The sequence below is a fragment of the Lasiodiplodia theobromae genome, assembly GCF_012971845.1.
Source record: "Lasiodiplodia theobromae strain AM2As chromosome Unknown scaffold_35, whole genome shotgun sequence".
Classification (NCBI taxonomy): Eukaryota; Fungi; Ascomycota; class Dothideomycetes; order Botryosphaeriales; family Botryosphaeriaceae; genus Lasiodiplodia; species Lasiodiplodia theobromae.
Window position 1 is genome coordinate 222439 of NW_023336514.1, and position 17670 is coordinate 240108.

General features: G+C 56.2%; 5 protein-coding genes across 5 annotated transcripts; all 5 read left to right on the forward strand.

Moving 5' to 3' along the window:
* Positions 1 to 1738: 1738 nt before the first annotated feature.
* On the forward strand, positions 1739 to 3870 carry LTHEOB_10008 (Pantothenate transporter; the record flags this gene model as incomplete). Its single annotated transcript, XM_035506606.1, has 8 exons — positions 1739 to 1991; positions 2045 to 2126; positions 2187 to 2233; positions 2307 to 2413; positions 2841 to 2943; positions 3006 to 3189; positions 3244 to 3771; positions 3822 to 3870. 8 exons carry the CDS (start codon positions 1739 to 1741, stop codon positions 3868 to 3870), a joined length of 1353 nt encoding a protein of 450 aa, XP_035368320.1.
* Positions 3871 to 4889: 1019 nt separating this feature from the next.
* Positions 4890 to 6934, forward strand: LTHEOB_10009 (C6 transcription factor; the record flags this gene model as incomplete). The annotated part of the gene is made up of 5 exons (XM_035506607.1): positions 4890 to 4952; positions 5005 to 5096; positions 5146 to 6003; positions 6053 to 6629; positions 6683 to 6934. The coding sequence occupies 5 exons, from the start codon at positions 4890 to 4892 to the stop codon at positions 6932 to 6934; spliced, it is 1842 nt and encodes a 613-aa protein (XP_035368321.1).
* A 451-nt stretch (positions 6935 to 7385) lies between these two features.
* LTHEOB_10010 (Glycosyl hydrolase family) lies at positions 7386 to 9266 on the forward strand (the record flags this gene model as incomplete). Its single annotated transcript, XM_035506609.1, has 2 exons — positions 7386 to 8850; positions 8920 to 9266. 2 exons carry the CDS (start codon positions 7386 to 7388, stop codon positions 9264 to 9266), a joined length of 1812 nt encoding a protein of 603 aa, XP_035368322.1.
* Positions 9267 to 9958: 692 nt separating this feature from the next.
* Positions 9959 to 11631, forward strand: LTHEOB_10011 (Sugar transporter; the record flags this gene model as incomplete). The annotated part of the gene is made up of 2 exons (XM_035506610.1): positions 9959 to 10177; positions 10252 to 11631. 2 exons carry the CDS (start codon positions 9959 to 9961, stop codon positions 11629 to 11631), a joined length of 1599 nt encoding a protein of 532 aa, XP_035368323.1.
* A 1296-nt stretch (positions 11632 to 12927) lies between these two features.
* Positions 12928 to 14665, forward strand: LTHEOB_10012 (Cytochrome P450; the record flags this gene model as incomplete). The annotated part of the gene is made up of 3 exons (XM_035506611.1): positions 12928 to 13156; positions 13315 to 13853; positions 13907 to 14665. The coding sequence occupies 3 exons, from the start codon at positions 12928 to 12930 to the stop codon at positions 14663 to 14665; spliced, it is 1527 nt and encodes a 508-aa protein (XP_035368324.1).
* Between the last annotated feature and the right edge of the window lie 3005 nt (positions 14666 to 17670).

The following is a 17670-nucleotide window of genomic DNA, read 5'->3' on the forward strand; positions in this document are numbered from 1 at the left end:
GGGCGTGATTTCGCCAAAGAAATCATAAACTTCTACATGTCAGAAGATTGTCGACGCTGGAAACGTCTCTGTGACCATAGTCAATGGAGCTTCCTAGATCTATATTTCCAGTTCACGAGTTGGGCTCGAATTATTGAGGCTGTAGGAGACAACTCAGCTTTCATGGTGCGGTCCCTGGCATTAACTGCTTCCGCTAGCTTGCTAACCGGTTCACAGGAAGCTATGGCATATCAAAAGATGCTCCAGGCTATTTCCATCACCCGGGCGCTTCACATGGACACTGGATGCCTTCTGGAACTTCGCGAGCACCTTCGCCTTCATAAAGATATTGTTCGCTACATCAAAAGCTCGATCACGCCTCCTTTACCACGCTCTCGTCACAGCCCTCAAATGTCAATGTTCATGGCACGCCTCGACCTGCTTCTACGCGCTCTGGATCACTACGAGCGTCTTGCGGAGACAAATATGGAACACCTTCACAACCTTCTTTGCTTGGTAGAGTGCCCCAGACTAGTAAATGCCCCAGTACTAACTGATGAGAAGGTCTTCAATACCGAGACAGTTGAGCAAGGAAGGTCTATGGCAAGGTTGAGTGCACTCGCCTTCATTTTCATCCCCTTATCATTTGTTGCTGTAAGTCAATGTGACTCTAGCCGCTTTAGAGTGGGACGCTGACAAATGAAGGCCATCTTCGGGATGACAGAAGCACATTTGCAGCCGAAGTGGTACGTAGTCAGTGCTGCACCTGTACTGCTCATCACTTTACTCGGTGCTCTCGTTTCACCCTGGATCACGGCTTATTGGGAAAGCTCTCGGACGAAGTCTTTCCTGCAGAGCTCTCAGAGCCCTGCCGAATCTACGTCAACGACTTTTTCCAATGCAGGTTCATCTCCGTCTTCATCTCAATCTCACCTTCCTATCAAACCAAATCCAAGACCTCTATCTGACACGTATACTCCACCTATTTATCGCTCGACGAGTCGCTTTGAAAATCGGATGCAGACGATTACAGATGGCTCCTACAGCCGGTTCTATCCGAATACCTTCAATGTTTTACGCGAGTTTTCTTTTTGACGATTTGCTATTGGTCGCAGATTGATATTCATTACATCTATTAAATTGGTAGCGCTTTTCTGAACTTTAATCCTGCTATAATATAGAGTATCTCGTCGAAAAATGGAGAATCCAAGTGTTACATATTATCGTTCGTATAAAGTAAAAGGAATTAATAGAGGCAGATACATCCGGGGACCTCGTACCTAAGCTTTCATTGCGAACTAAGAAAGTGTCATTGAGATTAATAGCAAGACTGATGATGAGGAAAGGCTTTGTATTTTCATACTTAAGCTATTGAGGGTATCTTTTATTTCTTAGGGCATTGGGGATATCTGAATGCAGAAAACGGTAATTGCTGAAGCAGCCACAAATGCCAAACCACAATTCCTGCACCAGCATCCCCACATAAACGCCCATCCGATAAGATCTCCACCAGCCTCACGTGGTGCACAAACATCCGCAGCCGATTATCTGAGACGTCTTCCCCCGCACCGCCCAATCACAGCGCCGCACCGGCCATGATTATCTCCAAAACACCATCCGGCTGCATATGGCGTGCTTCGCCACACCTCACGGCAACGCCAACGACTTGCCGAAGCTTGGTCCTTGAATAAGCTTCCGCCGGCGCCTCAAAACAAATAGTAGTTCTCAACCCCAGCCCTTTCCCCGGCATCCAAGAGTCATGGCAACGCCTCTCGCCACCAAAGACGTTGCCGCAACGGCCGTCTCGCCCTCGCCGCCCTCGCCGATCGACGACGACGAGCAGCAGTGGGGGGAAAAGCGGAAGCCGCTGCGTCGCCGCGTCCGCGAACTGCTGTGGGACAGCTTCGACCGCAGCCCCGCGGAGCGCCGGTTCATCGCCAAGATCGACTTTTTCATCCTGACCTGGGCGGGTTTTTCGTATTTCTCGAAGAACTTGAACTCGAATAATCTATGTAAGTCTGGTATACATACACACGCTTGTTGCATGAACTGATCGGTCCGGTAGCAAACGCCTATGTCTCGGGCATGAAGGAGGAACTGAACGTCGTGGGGAACCAGTACCAGACCTTCACCACCATGTGGACGATGTGAGTTGGAGCGGCCCGGGCCGCAGCACGATGCACCAACTGACACCAGGTGCTGTGCAGCGGCTACGTCATCTCCCAAATCCCATCGCAGCTGGTCTGCACGCGAGGTAATTCCATCCGCATCCGCATCCCCACCTACCCTTCCTCGTCCTCCCTCCACTAACTAACTCTTCCATCCAGTCCGTCTGTCCCTCTGGTGCCCTAGCTGGGAGCTCTTCTGGGTCATCGTGACGTTCGCCAGCTCGGCCGTGAAGACGCCGTACCAGCTGTACGCCTGCCGGTTCCTGGTAAGTGTCCTCCGTTCGTTCCTTCATTCATTTCGTTTCGTCTGGGAGTAGGTCGTGGTTGATTGGGCTTGGCTCGGCACGGCTCGGCTGACTCGCGGGCACGCGTGTATGTGCGTGCGGACAACAGGTCGGCCTGGCAGAAGGTACGTTCTACCCGGCAGTGCACACGGTGCTGGGCGGCTGGTACACCAAACAAGGTCTGTTTTCCGCCGCCAACCCCCACCCCTTGCTCTTCCGTCCCGATCCGGGGCCCGGGCCGCGCTGACGGGACGATCCGGAGGGAGTAAACAGAACTCGCGAAAAGGGCGTGCATTTTCTTCGCGTCGGCTTTCATTGGGTCCATGTTTAGTGGGTATCTGGTAAGCGCGCGTGTGACACGTAACTGTCTTTCGTGGTGCTTACGGCGCTGACGCGGGGGGTGACACAGCAAGCGGCGCTGTACACGGGGATGAACGGCGTGCACGGGCTCGCGGGGTGGCGTTGGCTGTTTGTCTTTGACGGCGTCATCACTCTGCCCATGGCGGTGTGGGGTATGTTGTCTATTTGGCTGAAAGATGTATTGATGGAAGAAAAAAAATGCTAAATGCATCAGGTTACTACGCTCTTCCGGACCTCCCCAGCAACACTCGCGTCCATTGGCTGAAGGCTGAGGAAAAGGAGCTTGCGCTCGAGCGCATGAGAAAGGCGGGCAAGCATCTAGAAGAGCCGTTTACGATTCATGGCCTCAAACGCATCCTGAAGAAGTGGCACTTCTGGGTGTACACGGCGTACTATACGTGAGCTCTCCCCCGCGCATCTCCACTCGGACAACGGTAACTGACACCCCGCAGCTTCTTCATCTGCAGCGAGAACATCGGGACCTACATGAATCTCTGGCTGAAGAGCCTGGACCGGTACTCGGTGTCGCAGATCAACACGTACCCGACCGTCATCAACGCCGTCACCATCGTCACGACGCTGTGCTACGGGTGGGTCAGCGACGGGCTGCAGGTGCGGGCGCCCATCGTCTACTTCTCGCTGGGCGTGTGCTTCTTTGCGGCTTGTAACCTGGCCGTGTGGGACGGCGTGCCGTTCGGGCTGAAGTGGGCGTCGTTCTACCTGACGGGCTTCGCGCAGGGCTCCGGCCCCGTCTTCCTGACCATGGTCAACGAGCACTGCGCGGGCGACAGCCTCGAGCGCAAGTTCATCCTCGGCACGACGAATTCGGTCGCCTACGCCTTCAACGCGTGGATCCCGCTCATCACGTACAACACCAACTACGCGCCGCGCTTCCTGGTCGGAAACTCGGTGACGGTGGGATTGATCGTGTGCGCAGCGGCGACGCTGACGCTGGCGGTGTGGCTGCAGAGGAGAGACGGGTAAGTTGCCCCAGCGAGAGTCTCGTGTTTGGCTGACTCATGGTGCATAGTGAAATGGAGGGGAAAGAACGAGGTGCGACAATGGTGGGAGATGCGTAGCGTGTCGAGCAAGGTGCACGTGGACCAATACTTTGTGGGGTTCAGTGGTGATCACGCCGATGGGATAGGTTCAAGGCGGTTTGATGAGGATGTGGTCGTTCATTTGGTGGGCCGTTGTGAGTTAGAGTCATGCTAGAGGATCGAAAAGGCGCCGAGCAGCGGCAGAGATGAGCGCGCTTCCTATTTTGATCTTCAGGCGCAGCACAGACCATGTGCTTGCGCTGCAGATGATGTCGAGAGGCCTGATGTGATCGTGGAGGACACGTTGCGGACGGAGGGCGCCTGTCGCTCAGTAGTAATGAACGTCTGAAAGGAGCTATGGAGGCAGTAGAGACAAGAAGTGCCGAGGGTGCCGAGACAATGGGCTGTAAATCGTTGCCCCTGAGCGTCGTGCGGATCTGCAACACTGCTAAATCAGACTGCACATTTGGGACAGCGGCGGATGGGACCGGGTCTAGCGCAGAGCCTCACGCAGGCGGTTGCGGGCGAGACAATATTGGCCTGAGACACGGCAGACTCGTGCAACGGTCGCGGCGCCCTGCAGCTGCCGCCCCAGCGCCCGGCTTTGCGCCCGCTCACAGTGTGGTGTATGGAATCGGGCGTGGAGGGATCGAAGGGAGCGACTCGGTCGAGCGCAGTGCCGCGCACCGGCAGGGGTGGATCCGTGGGCTGCGGGGAAGACGGCGCGTGTGTGTGTGATCGAGGGGCGTGTCTGGTCGAGGGACGCGTCGCGATGCGGTAATGACGCGACACGTCCGCGCTATTGGCACGTGACCGTGGTGCGCCGCCGCGGGGCTGGAACAGAGCCATTGCGGGCGGGCGTGATTTAATCGCTCTGATATGAGACACTTGGCGCGACAGCCCCTGAGAGCTTTCGGTCAGTTCCTGGGCCGATGGGCGGACTCTCGTGATGTCGGCGGGCGTGTGGAGGCCGGGGCGAGCTAGTCGTTTGCAGCCCGGGGCCAAGAAATCCTGGAGCGGACAGCGCTGCGCTGCCTTTCCTCTCCACCTCCATCGTCATGAACCCCACGCAGCCCGCCGCCAAAAAGGCGTGCGACAAGTGCCGGCTGCGCAAGATCAAGGTGACCCGCACCCGTGGCTGCGCTGAGCCGAGCTCCCACTGACGTGGGCTAGTGCGACCTGACCCAGCCCTGTGCCAGCTGCACTGCCCGCAACTTTGAATGCACATATCAGACCCCGCACCGCAAGAGAGGGCCGGCTGGAAGGTACAGCGCTGCAACCTCCACAGTGGTCGAGTGCTGACCCGATCCGCAGACGGCTAGCCGAAATCCGACAGCAGCAGGGTTGGCGGAGCGCCGAGCAGCTGCAGACGCCCACCATCTCGCCTGGCCGCGACCAACCCCATCTCCAGGACGGAGATGCCATCGACCAGCCCATGACCGCCTCGTGGGACATGCTGGGCTGCCTGCCGCAGCCGCAGCAGCCGCAGCCCGACGCCTGGCCCCAGAGCGAGGATGAGTACCTGATGCCCTCGTCGGCCGGCCAGACGTCGCAGACGTCGCAGAATGCCTTCGACGACTCCATGTTTTCGCTGCTCGCCCGCCCCCAGGCCCCGTCGTCGGGCAGCCTGCACCCGCGCCCGCCCAGCCTGCCCGACCCCACCAGCATCTGGCCCTTGGGAATCACCGACGAGAACCTCATCCGCTGGATCGACGTCTACTTCGAGCGCCTCTACCCGACCCTGCCCATCCTCAAGCGCTCCTCCATCTTCGCCCGCCTGCTGAGCCAGGAGCACCGCACCAATCCCGACTTCGGCGCTATGCTGCTCGCCCTGAGCGCCTTTTCGCTCATTCAGCCCGTCCGCATTTCTGAGTGGTCCTCAGCCTCGTCACGTGAGAACATGGTCAACTTCATGCTCTCCGAGTCGGTTAAGATGCGGGCCTCGGTCGAGTTCGGCGAGAACCCCTCGCTCGACGCCATCCTGACGAGCGTTTTCCTGTTCGCCTGCCTGTTCCAGCGCAACCAGCACAATGCCGCCTGGTTCCGGTTGAAGGAGGCTGTGGAGCTTGGGTCTGTCTTTGGCCTAGGCCGGTCCGAGTGCTACGCCAACTGCGAGGCCGAGCAGAAGCAGCAGCGCCTGAGGATCTACTATCTACTTGCTGTCACCGAGAGGTTGGTCCAGCCCCGGCAGATGCGCGCACGTTACGCTAACACCATCCAGGGCCTATGCGTTGGAGAAGAAGCACCCAATCACCTTCCTGGGCCACCCGAGCCTGGAAACGCGCTCGCTACTCGAATCCGTCTCGGCTCCTTCCGAGGGCGACGACCTTGGCATCGTCATCCACGACGAGGCCGAGTCCAACGGCATGCTCGGCCTGCTGAAGCTCATGACGCTGTTCGACCCCATCGACGAGAACTTCGTGCGCTGCTGGAACGGCCAGTGCGACAAGACGGGCGGCCGGTGCCGCTTCCTCGACGAGCAGATGGCCATCACCATCTACGAGAACCTCACCCGACACAGCATGGCAAACTCGACGGGCGTTTCCTCCATGTTCACCAACGCCCCGCCCTGGTTCATGAACGCCACGCTCAAGGACACGCAGGTGGCCGATCTCATGGTCAACGAGCAGTGGCTGCAGAATCGCTTCTGGAACCTCTGTCTCTCGCACCGGATCCTGTCGCCGCAGGCCGAGCACCCCGCCCTGCAGGTCTTCCAGGCCGTGACCATCGCCGAGAACACGCTGCGCGTCTGCTCGGGCCTGTCGCTCTCGTCTCTGGAAGTCCACGGAGTTGGCACTGTGAGTGCCCGTGAATTGATGGATGCAAAGGTTGCGTGGCTGACGGGATACAGATCGAGAAGTTGTACTGCATCGTCGAGAGTGCGGTGGCGGCGAAGCGATATAGTGAGAGCATCAGCTACGGGGCCCAGGTGGCGGCGCTGTCGCCACACGCTTTCAACAACACCAGCGCATCATTATCTCCGTCAGACCCGCTCATCCACGGCTTCCTCGACTTCTTCAAGAAGATCCGAGCGGGCCAACATCCGTTTCTCGGCAAGCTTTCGGCGCTGGTGGGGCAGGAGCTGGGAGTTGACAGCATCTGAGGCCCTTGGCGCTGGAGGCCTGTGCCAGTCCCGGCAATGAGGAAACGCCGCGGCTCCAGGCCCCCAGATCCGCGCTCCGTGTGGGGTCGGCTGACATGGTTCGACATGTTGCGAGATGCGGAGACTTGTCGATGCGGGCGGAGGCTTGGGCTTGGGCGGAGGAGTAGTAGAGGGAGGAGGAGAATCGTCGGGGAGACTTGGCCAAAGTTTCCCCGGCGCATTTCCCCGTTCGGCATTTCCGCTCTCAGCCTCGGCCCCTGCCCATCGTGAAGTCAGTGTTGGCCACTCGGCCAGGCGCGCCGTGAGCAGCGCGTCGGGCGCGCGTTTGGCTAAAATACCTACGTCACCCAGCAGCTCGACTTTCCGCAACTCTTCCAAACCCCGCCCGTCTGCATCAAGCCCTTGATTCAGTGCCTCTCTCGCGTTCCTCGCCACACGATCGTCTCCGAAAATGTCTGGCGCCGTACTCGTCGAGCGCATCACCGACTTCCGCACCCCAGAGACCGAGGACGAACCCCGCCTTCCCCTCGCACCCGCACAGGATGACTTTTCGCGGTGGAGGCCATTTTACCACAACATCGCGCCCACCGGCTGGATGAACGACCCTTGCGCTCCCGGCTACGATCCAACCACCCGCCAGTACCACGTCGGTTTTCAGTGGAATCCGAACGGCGCCGAATGGGGAGATATTGTCTGGGGTAACTCCACGTCCCGTGACCTGGTTTCCTGGAAAGTCGCCCCCAAGCCCACCGTCAGTCGCGATACTGCATACGACCATGCCGGCGTCTTCACTGGCTGCTTCCGACCAACTGCACCAAATGGCGCTCAGGACGGCACTCTTACCTACATCTACACGGCTGTCAGCAAACTGCCCATCCACTACACGCTTCCCTACAACATCGGCAGCGAGAAGCTCGCAATCGCAACTTCCAGAGACGGCGGCAAGACGTGGAACAAGCCCTCAGGAAACCCGATTCTGAACGGCCCCCCGAAAGATGTTCCCGTGACTGGCTGGAGAGACCCCTACGTTGCCCCATGGGCAAACATGGCTCAAGCGCTGGGCGGTGAATATGCAGAGGGGAAGCTGTTCGCGACCATCTCTGGCGGTCTTGTCGGAAGAACACCCACCGTTTTCGTCTACGCTGTCGATTCCTCTGATTTGTCCAAGTGGGAGTATCTCGGTCCGTTGATGGATGTCGGACTGAACAAGTGCCCGTCGCACTGGTCTGGAGATCTGGGCGTAAACTGGGAGGTGACCAACTTCATGACGTTGGCGGACGGCGAGGGTGCATCGCAAGAATTCCTGATCCTCGGTGCCGAAGGCTGCAAGTCCATCTACCGGCAGCAGCAGGGAAGCAAGCGTGTTCCGCGGGCCCAGCTCTGGGTTGCTGGAGAGATCCAGTCCAAGGAGGGGCGGACGACTGCCGATGCACTGATGGGTTACTCGTACGGCGGTGTTTTCGACCACGGCTTGTTCTACGCTGCCAATGGCTTCTGGGACCCGGAGACACAGCAGCAAGTTGTAATTGGCTGGGTCACCGAGGATGATCTTCCAGTCGATCTCCAGATCAAGCAGCAGTGGAGCGGCTGCCTGTCATTGCCCAGAAACGCTGGTCTCATGACCCTCCGCAACGTCCGCAAGGCCCGGAAATCGAGCCTGAAGTCGATCAGCTCGATCCAAGTCGAAGCCGATGCCAAGGGAACGTCGACGGTGCGGACAATGAGAATATCTCCCGACCGGAGGCTGCAGAAGTTACGCCGCTCCGCGCAGCAGACGACAGTGCCCGCCGCGTCGCTGGCTCCGCTCAACGGAAGAATTCAGGTGCCCCTCTCAAGTACGAGGTGGGAACTGGACGGCGAGTTTGCCGTGGCACAGACCTGCACACGTGTGGGTATCGCCGTTTTTCATTCCGAAGGTTGGTCACATTCCTCCGCCCACACGGCTGCCCCACACACGATCGTTCGAGAAGCTAACGGGAACACAGATGTGGAGTGCCGTACCGAGCTGTACTGGAGCCCCGCGGACGAGGATTTCGCCGTGGAGCGTCCCGATCTCGTGCTGGCGGAGTCTTCCGTCAAGATGCAGACGGAGCACGCTCCTCACACCCTGTTCACGACGCAGGACGTGGCCACAGGGGAGGAGTCGGAGGAAAGGCTGCGGGTTCAGGCTTTCTTTGACGGCAGCGTGCTGGAGGTGTTTGTCAACGAGCGCACCGCCATCACCACAAGGGTGTACACAAGCGACGCCCGGTGCGTTGGGCTCGCGTTGTTTGCCGAGGGCGATGCCCAGGTTACCAAGTGCTCGGTTTGGGATGGATTGTCGCAGGCGTAGATGCTTATTTTGGAAACAAAGTGTATCAGCTGTATTGTATTGTAGAGGCATAGACGGCATCGGCCGCCGCATGGACACGCTAGCGAGGTTAATTTCTCCAATTGATACCAACCGCCTCGATCAATTTCCGAGCTCTGGCCGCGCTGTGCCCTTGAGTCCTACTTGTACAGTACTTTCGTATTACGTCGAGGCGCAGCGGCATCCGATCAGACATGCGTCAGCAGAGCCAAGCGCCACGGCCGCGGTTAAGGCTGAGATGCCCAGCTTTCTTTGGCCCCTGTTTCGCCGTACCTGCGTTCCACGGCGTAATAGACCTTCGGCCACCTCTCCGAAATTTCTCCTTCCAGCAATTCTGACCCCAGATTCCCCGGGCTCTCAGCTCCCGCAATCGTCCCACCACGCCTCCAACCCCAGCCCGGTACCCCCGCTTGGCGTCCCGAGACGCCGTTTCTTCGCATGTCCCGCAGATCTGGAGACAGCCATGCGACTGCTTGACGTGGGCCGGCGTATATAACTGTCGCAAGAGCCGCGCCCCGGATCATCAGCCTCACCACTGCGTCATCTCCCTCTGGCCCGGTGTCAACTACTAATTAAGCGCACCACCCCCCATCCCTCCAATCCCGCCCCGTCTCCCCCGCCGCGCCCGCCCGCCAGCCGTGTGAGCCGCGCATCCCTCCCGACCCCACACACCCATGTCGCAGGAAGTCGTCGATCAGACCGTTATGGCGGAGAAGACCAAAATGGATTCGGACGGCAAGGAAGTCCAGTACCACGAACACGTCGACATCAAGCCGCAGGGCAACGCCGTCAATACCTTCCTGGTCGCCACCTGTACCATCTTCGCCGCCGCTTCGTTCCTGTTCGGTTTCGATGACAAGGTCATCTCGCCCATCGTCGCGCTCGAGCCTTTCGTGAGTTTCCCGCTCCCCCACATTCGCATCATCACTGCCGCGCAATTGCTGACCACGCCGCCCCCTGAATACAGGTCGACAAGTACCAGGGCCCCAACCCTACCACCGGCAAGCTCGTCTTCACGGCGCGCAACCAGAACCTGCTCTTCGCGGTGCCGCTGGTCGGCTCCATCCTGGGCGCGCTGGCAGCGTACCCGCTCAACAACAAGTTCGGCCGCAAGTGGCCGTTGGTCGGCGCCTACTTCATTTCGATCGGTGGCTGCTTCCTGCAGCTCTTCGCCCCCAACCTCGCCGCCTTCATCGCGGGCCGCTTCTGGAACGCCTTCGTCATGGGCATCGCCAACTCGACCGCACCCCTGTACCTCGGCGAGACGGTGCCGGTTTCCATCCGTGGCCGTGTCGTCGCTAGTATCAACATCATGAACCTGCTCGCCGGCGTCGTCGCGACGCTCGTCGTCTTCGGAACCCACACGCGCCTCGACAAGCTCTCGTACATGGTGCCCCTCGCCGTCCAGTGCTGCCTGCCCGTCATCCTCATCCCGGTGACGGCCATCCTGCCCGAGAGCCCGCAGTGGCTGATCGGCCAGGGGCGCATGGACGAGGCGTTTGCCTCCCTGCGCAAGCTGCGCGGCTACTCTGACGCCGAGGTCGCCGACGAGCTGCGCATGATGAAGCTGTGCGAGGAGAACGAGCGCAACCAATCCATGGAAGTCTCGTTCTGGGCCATCTTCGACCGCAAGAACCTCAAGCGCACCATCACCGCCGGCTCCTTCTTCTCGTTCAACCAGTGCTCCGGCGTCTTCCTCAGCACCACCTACGCTACGGTTTTCTTGGTCGACATCGGCGTCGCGTCGCCCTTCGCCCTCACCATCATCGCGTCCTGCTGCACCCTCGCCGGCACCATCGTCGCGCCGCTCCTCATCGACCGCCTCGGCCGTCGTCCCCTCGCGCTCGCCGGTATGGCTGTCTTGTTGGCCGTCGACATCGCGGCGGGCGGCCTGGCCTTCGACATGGGCGACAAGCAGAAGGTGCTCGGCATCGCGGCTTTGTCCTTCATCTTCAACTTCTTCTGGGCGTCGTCCTTCTACTCGCTGTCCAACGTCATGCCCACCGAGATCGCCACCATCAAGCTGCGCTCGTACACCATGTCGTACACGATCGCGTGGGCGCAGACCACCGCCGTCATCACGACCATCGCCGTCCCGCAGCTGACGGCCGCCGACGGCGCTAACCTCGGCGCGAAGACGTATCTGATTTTCGCCGGGTGCATGGTCGGCATTATTGCGTTTGTGTTCTTCCTCATGCCCGAGACGAAGAATAGGACGTTTGCCGAGATTGATGAGATTTATGATGCGGGCGTGCCGATGTGGAGGTGGGCTGAGTATCAGACTACGACGGAGGCGAAGCAGGCGAAGGATTTGGTTGTGCCTGAGGGGAAGGTTTTGGAGGAGTAAAGGGAGAGGTAGATGTGGGGGGGCATAGTGTATTAATCTTTTTTTTCTCTCGTGTAAAAAAATTCCTGTTTGGGAGAAGCGGGGCCTGGATTGGGTATACATCTATACATACATACGGGCGCAGAGGGCGCGGATAATTACGATGATATGTTGAAGAAGTACTTGGTTTCTGATCTGTGACGACGTCTTAACAAGATACCAAATGTGATAGTCAACTGTTTTTCCCTTTTCTCCTACTATTTAACTTAGAACTTATTCTAACCTGTTGTTGCAGCACACTTACCAGAACAAGCACACTCATCTACAAGATTAGTATCAACCCCGCACTCGCTTCCCACGAGCCCCACCCTGTCCCATACAGAGGAGTGCTGCAGCCGATTGCTAGCGTGAAGAATAGTAGGCCTCTAGAACATAGCGTAACTATGCCCCAGCTCTGCCTTAGAAAATTTAACATATGTGGGTAGCTGAAGCTATCGTCCGAATAATAATGTCGAATTTAAAATTCTACATACACGTCCGGACGATAGCTTCAACTACCCATGACATGAGCAAAAAAACGGCTGCGAGAGGGGATTGTAGATGGTCCTGCCACCTGTGAAGCGCATGCCAAGGCGCTGGGCGATAAGGGGACGGAATTGGTGTTGCTCGTTTAGAACCGCCCAGATTCGCGGCGGTGGCGATTATGTGGGGTTTCATGGCTGACAATTACATGGTTGCTGATAAGATGTTGTGGTTTCCACTCGTGGCGTGATTGGTGGCATTTGATTGGATTATATGCATGCACCAGGAGTGCAGAAGGCTCCACGGCTGCATGTACAGGATCTAGAAGTAATACAAAGCACTTCGGGTGACGACGTCCACGGAAACTCACAGCCGACGTCGAATCGGGAACTTCTACAACTGCATGAGCTAGCCGAATGCGGCCGGCGCCGATCGGACCCGCGGCCCGCCCGGGGCCGAACTGGAGATTCGTTTCAAAGTGGGTCACCGTTCCCTGACGTGCATATTGTTGGCTTAGCTCTCTAAATTCGGTTGGATCTGCAATGTGCGGGGAAGTCATCTATTGTCAGCATGGTCTTTGCGGCCTCACAGGTCAATTCTGACCAACCGACCACAGTGTAGATTGAAACCAAGATGCAGTGAGCATGGTCCACGTGTCTGCGCATCGCCACTTCACTGTGGATAAATATCGACGTAAAGGCTCTCATGTCCAGCGTCTTGCGTTCATAGCTTTGCTCTGCACAGTGCCCAATCCATCTTTCTCTACGTCCAAGGCCCCAAACTCCAGAAAGACCAATGGGGTTGATGTCACAGGATTCAACGCCTATTCGGCTTCTTGAAGCAGGGATCGGGCTTCTCATTCTATACATTCTTGCAGGCGGCATCTATCGTTTGTATTTCAGCCCGCTGGCCCGGTTTCCAGGGCCAAAATTGGCAGCTCTGACTCTGTGGTACGAATTCTACTTCGATGTTATCCTTCGTGGACAATTCACGTTCAAGATCCAACAATTACACAAGGAATACGGTACGAAAATCTTCTTTTTTGTTTACGCGGGTACCACGCCCTCTCATCCATCTGTCCTCATGCGGGTTTAGTCTATCACAAGCGCCCACTAATGTTTCACTCCTTTTCAACTTTTACTCATCTCCATCCGAGGTGGTCAGCGCGCTGATTATAGTCAGGACCAATCATCCGAATTAACCCTTGGGAGCTTCATTTCGACGATCCGGATTTCTACGATGAGGTTTACAGCCGCTCCAGGAGAACCGAGAAATTTCCATGGTCAGCGGCCATGTTCGGCAACGAATCGAGCATCCTCGCCACCGTAACCCACGAGCATCATCGTGCGCGGCGCTCACTCCTGAATCCTTTCTTCTCGAAACAATCCATCAACAATCTAGAGCCTCTGATTCGTCAAGCCATATCCACACTCTGCAGCCGATTCGAAGACTACAAAGAGTCGAAGGAACCGGTAGCTCTCAATGCGGCTTTCTCGGCGCTTACGTCGGACATCATTTCGGAATACACGTTTGGAAATAGTATGAACATGATGTTGAAGCCTGGCTTTGCACGTGAATGGGAAGAGATGACCTTGAAATCCTCTGAGTTTAGTTTGCTGCACAAGCAATTTCCGTTCTTTCTGCCGCTCTTGAGGAGGGCTCCCAACTGGTTGATTGGGAAGATCAATCCCGGAATGGAGGCCTTGATCGATTTCCAGCAGGTAACTAGTCCCCTCATATATTTCAAATAGATAATGTTAACTGGCGTTACTAGGGTTTAAAGGAACGGGTTCTTCCAATCGTAGAGGGGCGACAAACCGGGAATCAGACGAGCACGAAGCAACCGACCATCTTCCACGCGCTCATGGACAGCAGCCTTCCCGAATCCGAGAAAACGCTGCAACGGCTCATGGACGAAGTACAAACCATCATCGCAGCTGGTGCTCTAACAACAGCGCATTTCCTTGCCGTCACCTCCTACCACATTCTGGCCAATCCTCCCATACTCCAGAGATTGAGACAGGAGCTCGAACCGGTGATGCCAAATCCGACCCGAATCCCACCACTGAATCAGCTAGAACAGCTGCCGTTCCTGAAGGCCGTCATCAACGAGGGTTTCCGACTATCCTACGGTGTCACAGGGCGCCTCACTAGGGTCTATCCCGACGCGCCGCTCCTCTACAAAGACCAGGTCATACCAGCTGGCACGCCCGTGTCAATGACGTCGGTGCTCATTCACCAAAACGAGGCGCTCTTCCCGGATCCGATGGAATTCCGCCCGGACCGTTGGTTGGAGCCGGGTGCTTCCCAGCGGTTGGAGAAGTATTTGGTCAACTTCAGCAAAGGCAGCCGCTCTTGTGTCGGGATTAACCTTGCTAAAACTGAGATTCCTTTGGCTTTGGCAGCTGTTTTTGGACAGCGCTTCGAGATGGAGCTGTTCGAAACGGATCGAAGCGACGTAGATTTAAAGCACGATTTTTTCAATCCTTGCGCAAAGCTTGATTCGAAGGGTGTTAGGGTCATTATCAACTGAAGTGTCAGACAGTGATGTGCGCAAAAGGGTTAGCCAGAAACTATGCAGAACGGTAGTACATATGGCATACACTCATCCAGTTCTCCAATGAACCGTCGTGCACGTTCGGCTATTACAATGAAAAAGGGATAATAGATGTTATGTATAGTACGAACTAAGGCATATCGAAGCTTCCACCAAACCCCCACGAGCCCGATCCTTCGTCAAATAAATCACTTCCCAACCAATCTAGACTCGGTTGCACATCAAACAGTGCGTTGAACATGTCGTCTTCCAAGTTCGTTCCTGTGTCATTGATATCACCAAACGTGATGCTGGCTCTGTTTGCGGCGGCTGTTGCGATGTCATCATGCAGAATTTGTTGCAACCAAGTCCCGGTCCTGTTAGGCGAGGAAGCTCCCGTCCCTCCTTCGCCAATATCGCCATCCCGGAACATCCCCCCATGTCTCTGCGGTTCCTCTGATGTTTTTTGGTTGGTTATCCTGTTCACTGTGGTCTCGTTTCTCGTGGCAGTGTCTGGTACTTGCAGCCCAGTCGCTCGATGCACTAGTGGCCTACAGAGTCTAACAAGAGCACTACACAGCCTTTGAAGGCGTTTTGCTGACGGTGTCGGATTGGGGGCTTGGACGAGGGTTTTGACGAACTCCTCCATAAGCTCGAAGTCGCCAGCGTCCGAAGTGGCAACAACGTTGCAGAATAGAACGAAGTAAGGGCGAAGGGGGTAGTAGAGGACCGTCCTAATGATATTATGAGGCACCTGTGATAGCTTGAGATTGTAAGGGAGCGGCCTACCATGGCAAGAAAGGCGCGAGAGTTTTGTTTTGTACGCGACTGTGAATGTGACATTTAAGGTCTCTAAGAGCAATGAAGGCTGCTCTTGCATGGCCAAGGCACTCTTGCCGCTTTCCTGTATCCAGAGCACTGCTAGTATCGAACCGAAGGATCACCGTCATTATGGAATGATGGACGAAGTCGAGAGCGATCCATTGGCTGATCAGTACTGGATCCGAAGCATGCGGTGGAGAAGCCCTGATCTGCTTTAGGTCAGTGCTTGCGTTCAGCTTCCAAAAGGATGTGTCGCACACACTTCGATGATATCCTTCCTAATGTCTCCCATTTGTCGCTTTAGGGAAACGACGGTAGATTCTTTCTGCTGCGCCTCGTCCGCCATTTCAGTTGATTGATAACATAGGTCGCAGACGACTCTGGCCTGAACCTGCGCCCATCTGAAAAGGACATGCATGAATGCAGTGATAGGCCGTTTCGGTTCGATGGGGGCGATGACGTCTGCTGTGAAATTCCAGACAGGCATGCACACAGGCCGGCCGAGATTCATTGCCAGACCCTTATCAAACACATAGCACCACATGAAGCAGGCTTTTATTTCTTTCTGCTCGTTAGACAGTTGGTCATGAGGTAAACGGAATATCCGGCTCCGGGGAAGTCCAAGTGCTACGCATATACGACAAGCAATGGAAGCAAGCATCCAGCATTTCGACGTGTCGCCAAGTCTTTGCGCCAGAAAAGCCTGTCATCGGTCAACCATCGATTCACTAGAAGGTGTCACCTTACTTACGCCAGAGAGGAGCGCCTGCACGAGAGATAAGGACGGTTTCTCTAACATGTGTATCCGGCTCAGCGCTGCGAAACATCTCCTCGAATAGTTTTTTCTTGACCGCTCCGAAGCTTCCTGCAACGCTGTGTCCTCTTTTCCTTGCTGAGAGCTCCAGAGGAATGTGCTTGCATATGAGTTCACGCAGATTGAGTACTGGAGGAGGGTTTGCTCGTCCCCATCATTTTTGTACATGGTTACCGCCATGCGCTCTAAAGTTTCTTGTAAGGTGTAAGTTGAATACTCCAGATCAAAGACACGAGGATGTGTACGATAGGTCTCTGTATAGCAATCTTGTGTCAGCAAGTAGGGAAAATAAGAGTGAAGATTTCGAGCTACCTGATAGAATCATCTGGAAGAAATCCGGGTCTGGTGGAATTAAGCATTCCGCTATACTCAAGGAAAGATTGCTTTCTTCAGTATTCGTCCGCTCGGCAGGATTTTCCATTTGGCCAATGAAATCGAGGGCGGCCTCCAGGACGGATCGCCTGTCGACGCTGATGTTTTGAGACCTTTCGTCGAGGGTGCCCTGGATGAATTCTTGCGCTTCACATTCTGTCGCTGCGAGGTCAGGAGTTGAAATGTTAGAGACGGCAGGGAGTCCATCTTCTGCTGGTGGATCATTTGTTTCCTGCTTTGGTCGATCGTTCGACGCCGATGACTCTGGGCCTATGAACCGCGCCCGTTTTGCAGGCTGACTATCGCACTCCTTCTCGAACGACATATCCTCGCCAGTGGGGCTGGGGCTGTCCCGAAACCGAAATGCCGACGTGCTCTTAGCAACAGTGGCGTTTTGTTGCTCGGCGGGCGAATCGTCGAGATCGCCATTTTGAATGGCCTCGCTCATGGGAAGAAAGGCAACAAGTCGTGTTACGGAGCTCTCAAGGCGAGAGAGCCGATTGAATAGAAACTCCATTCCACTAAGGGTATGGGGGATTAACGAAACCGACCGATATCTTCCCGGCACGGAAAGCTAACGCACCCTCCAATCTGAGGACCTTGTTGGGGCCTTGCACCACGCTTGGGACGTGTCCTTACACAGCTCGCGTTCGAATCGACACAATTGCCACATGGCTCGTTGCGGTCGCATTTTACTTTACGAGCATAGCAGAAGTCACACTGGTGGACCTGTTAAAATGATGGATACAGGCGGGCTTTTTGCAATGCATGGGAGAAGAGTCGTACAGCAGGGTGTGGACGTCGATTGATGTAAACTGGAAGGGTAGTCATGGCGCGAATGGCTTTCTGTCCTGAGCTGAATTAATGGCAAGAAGTAGGAAGGCCTCGATTTTTAGGAGAAAGTTCGGGCAACATGTGCTATTCTGGCTTAATGGAGGTGATATAAGATGGGAAAGTGATAGGAAGTGCGGGGAGGAGTTCCAGGGAATCGGTG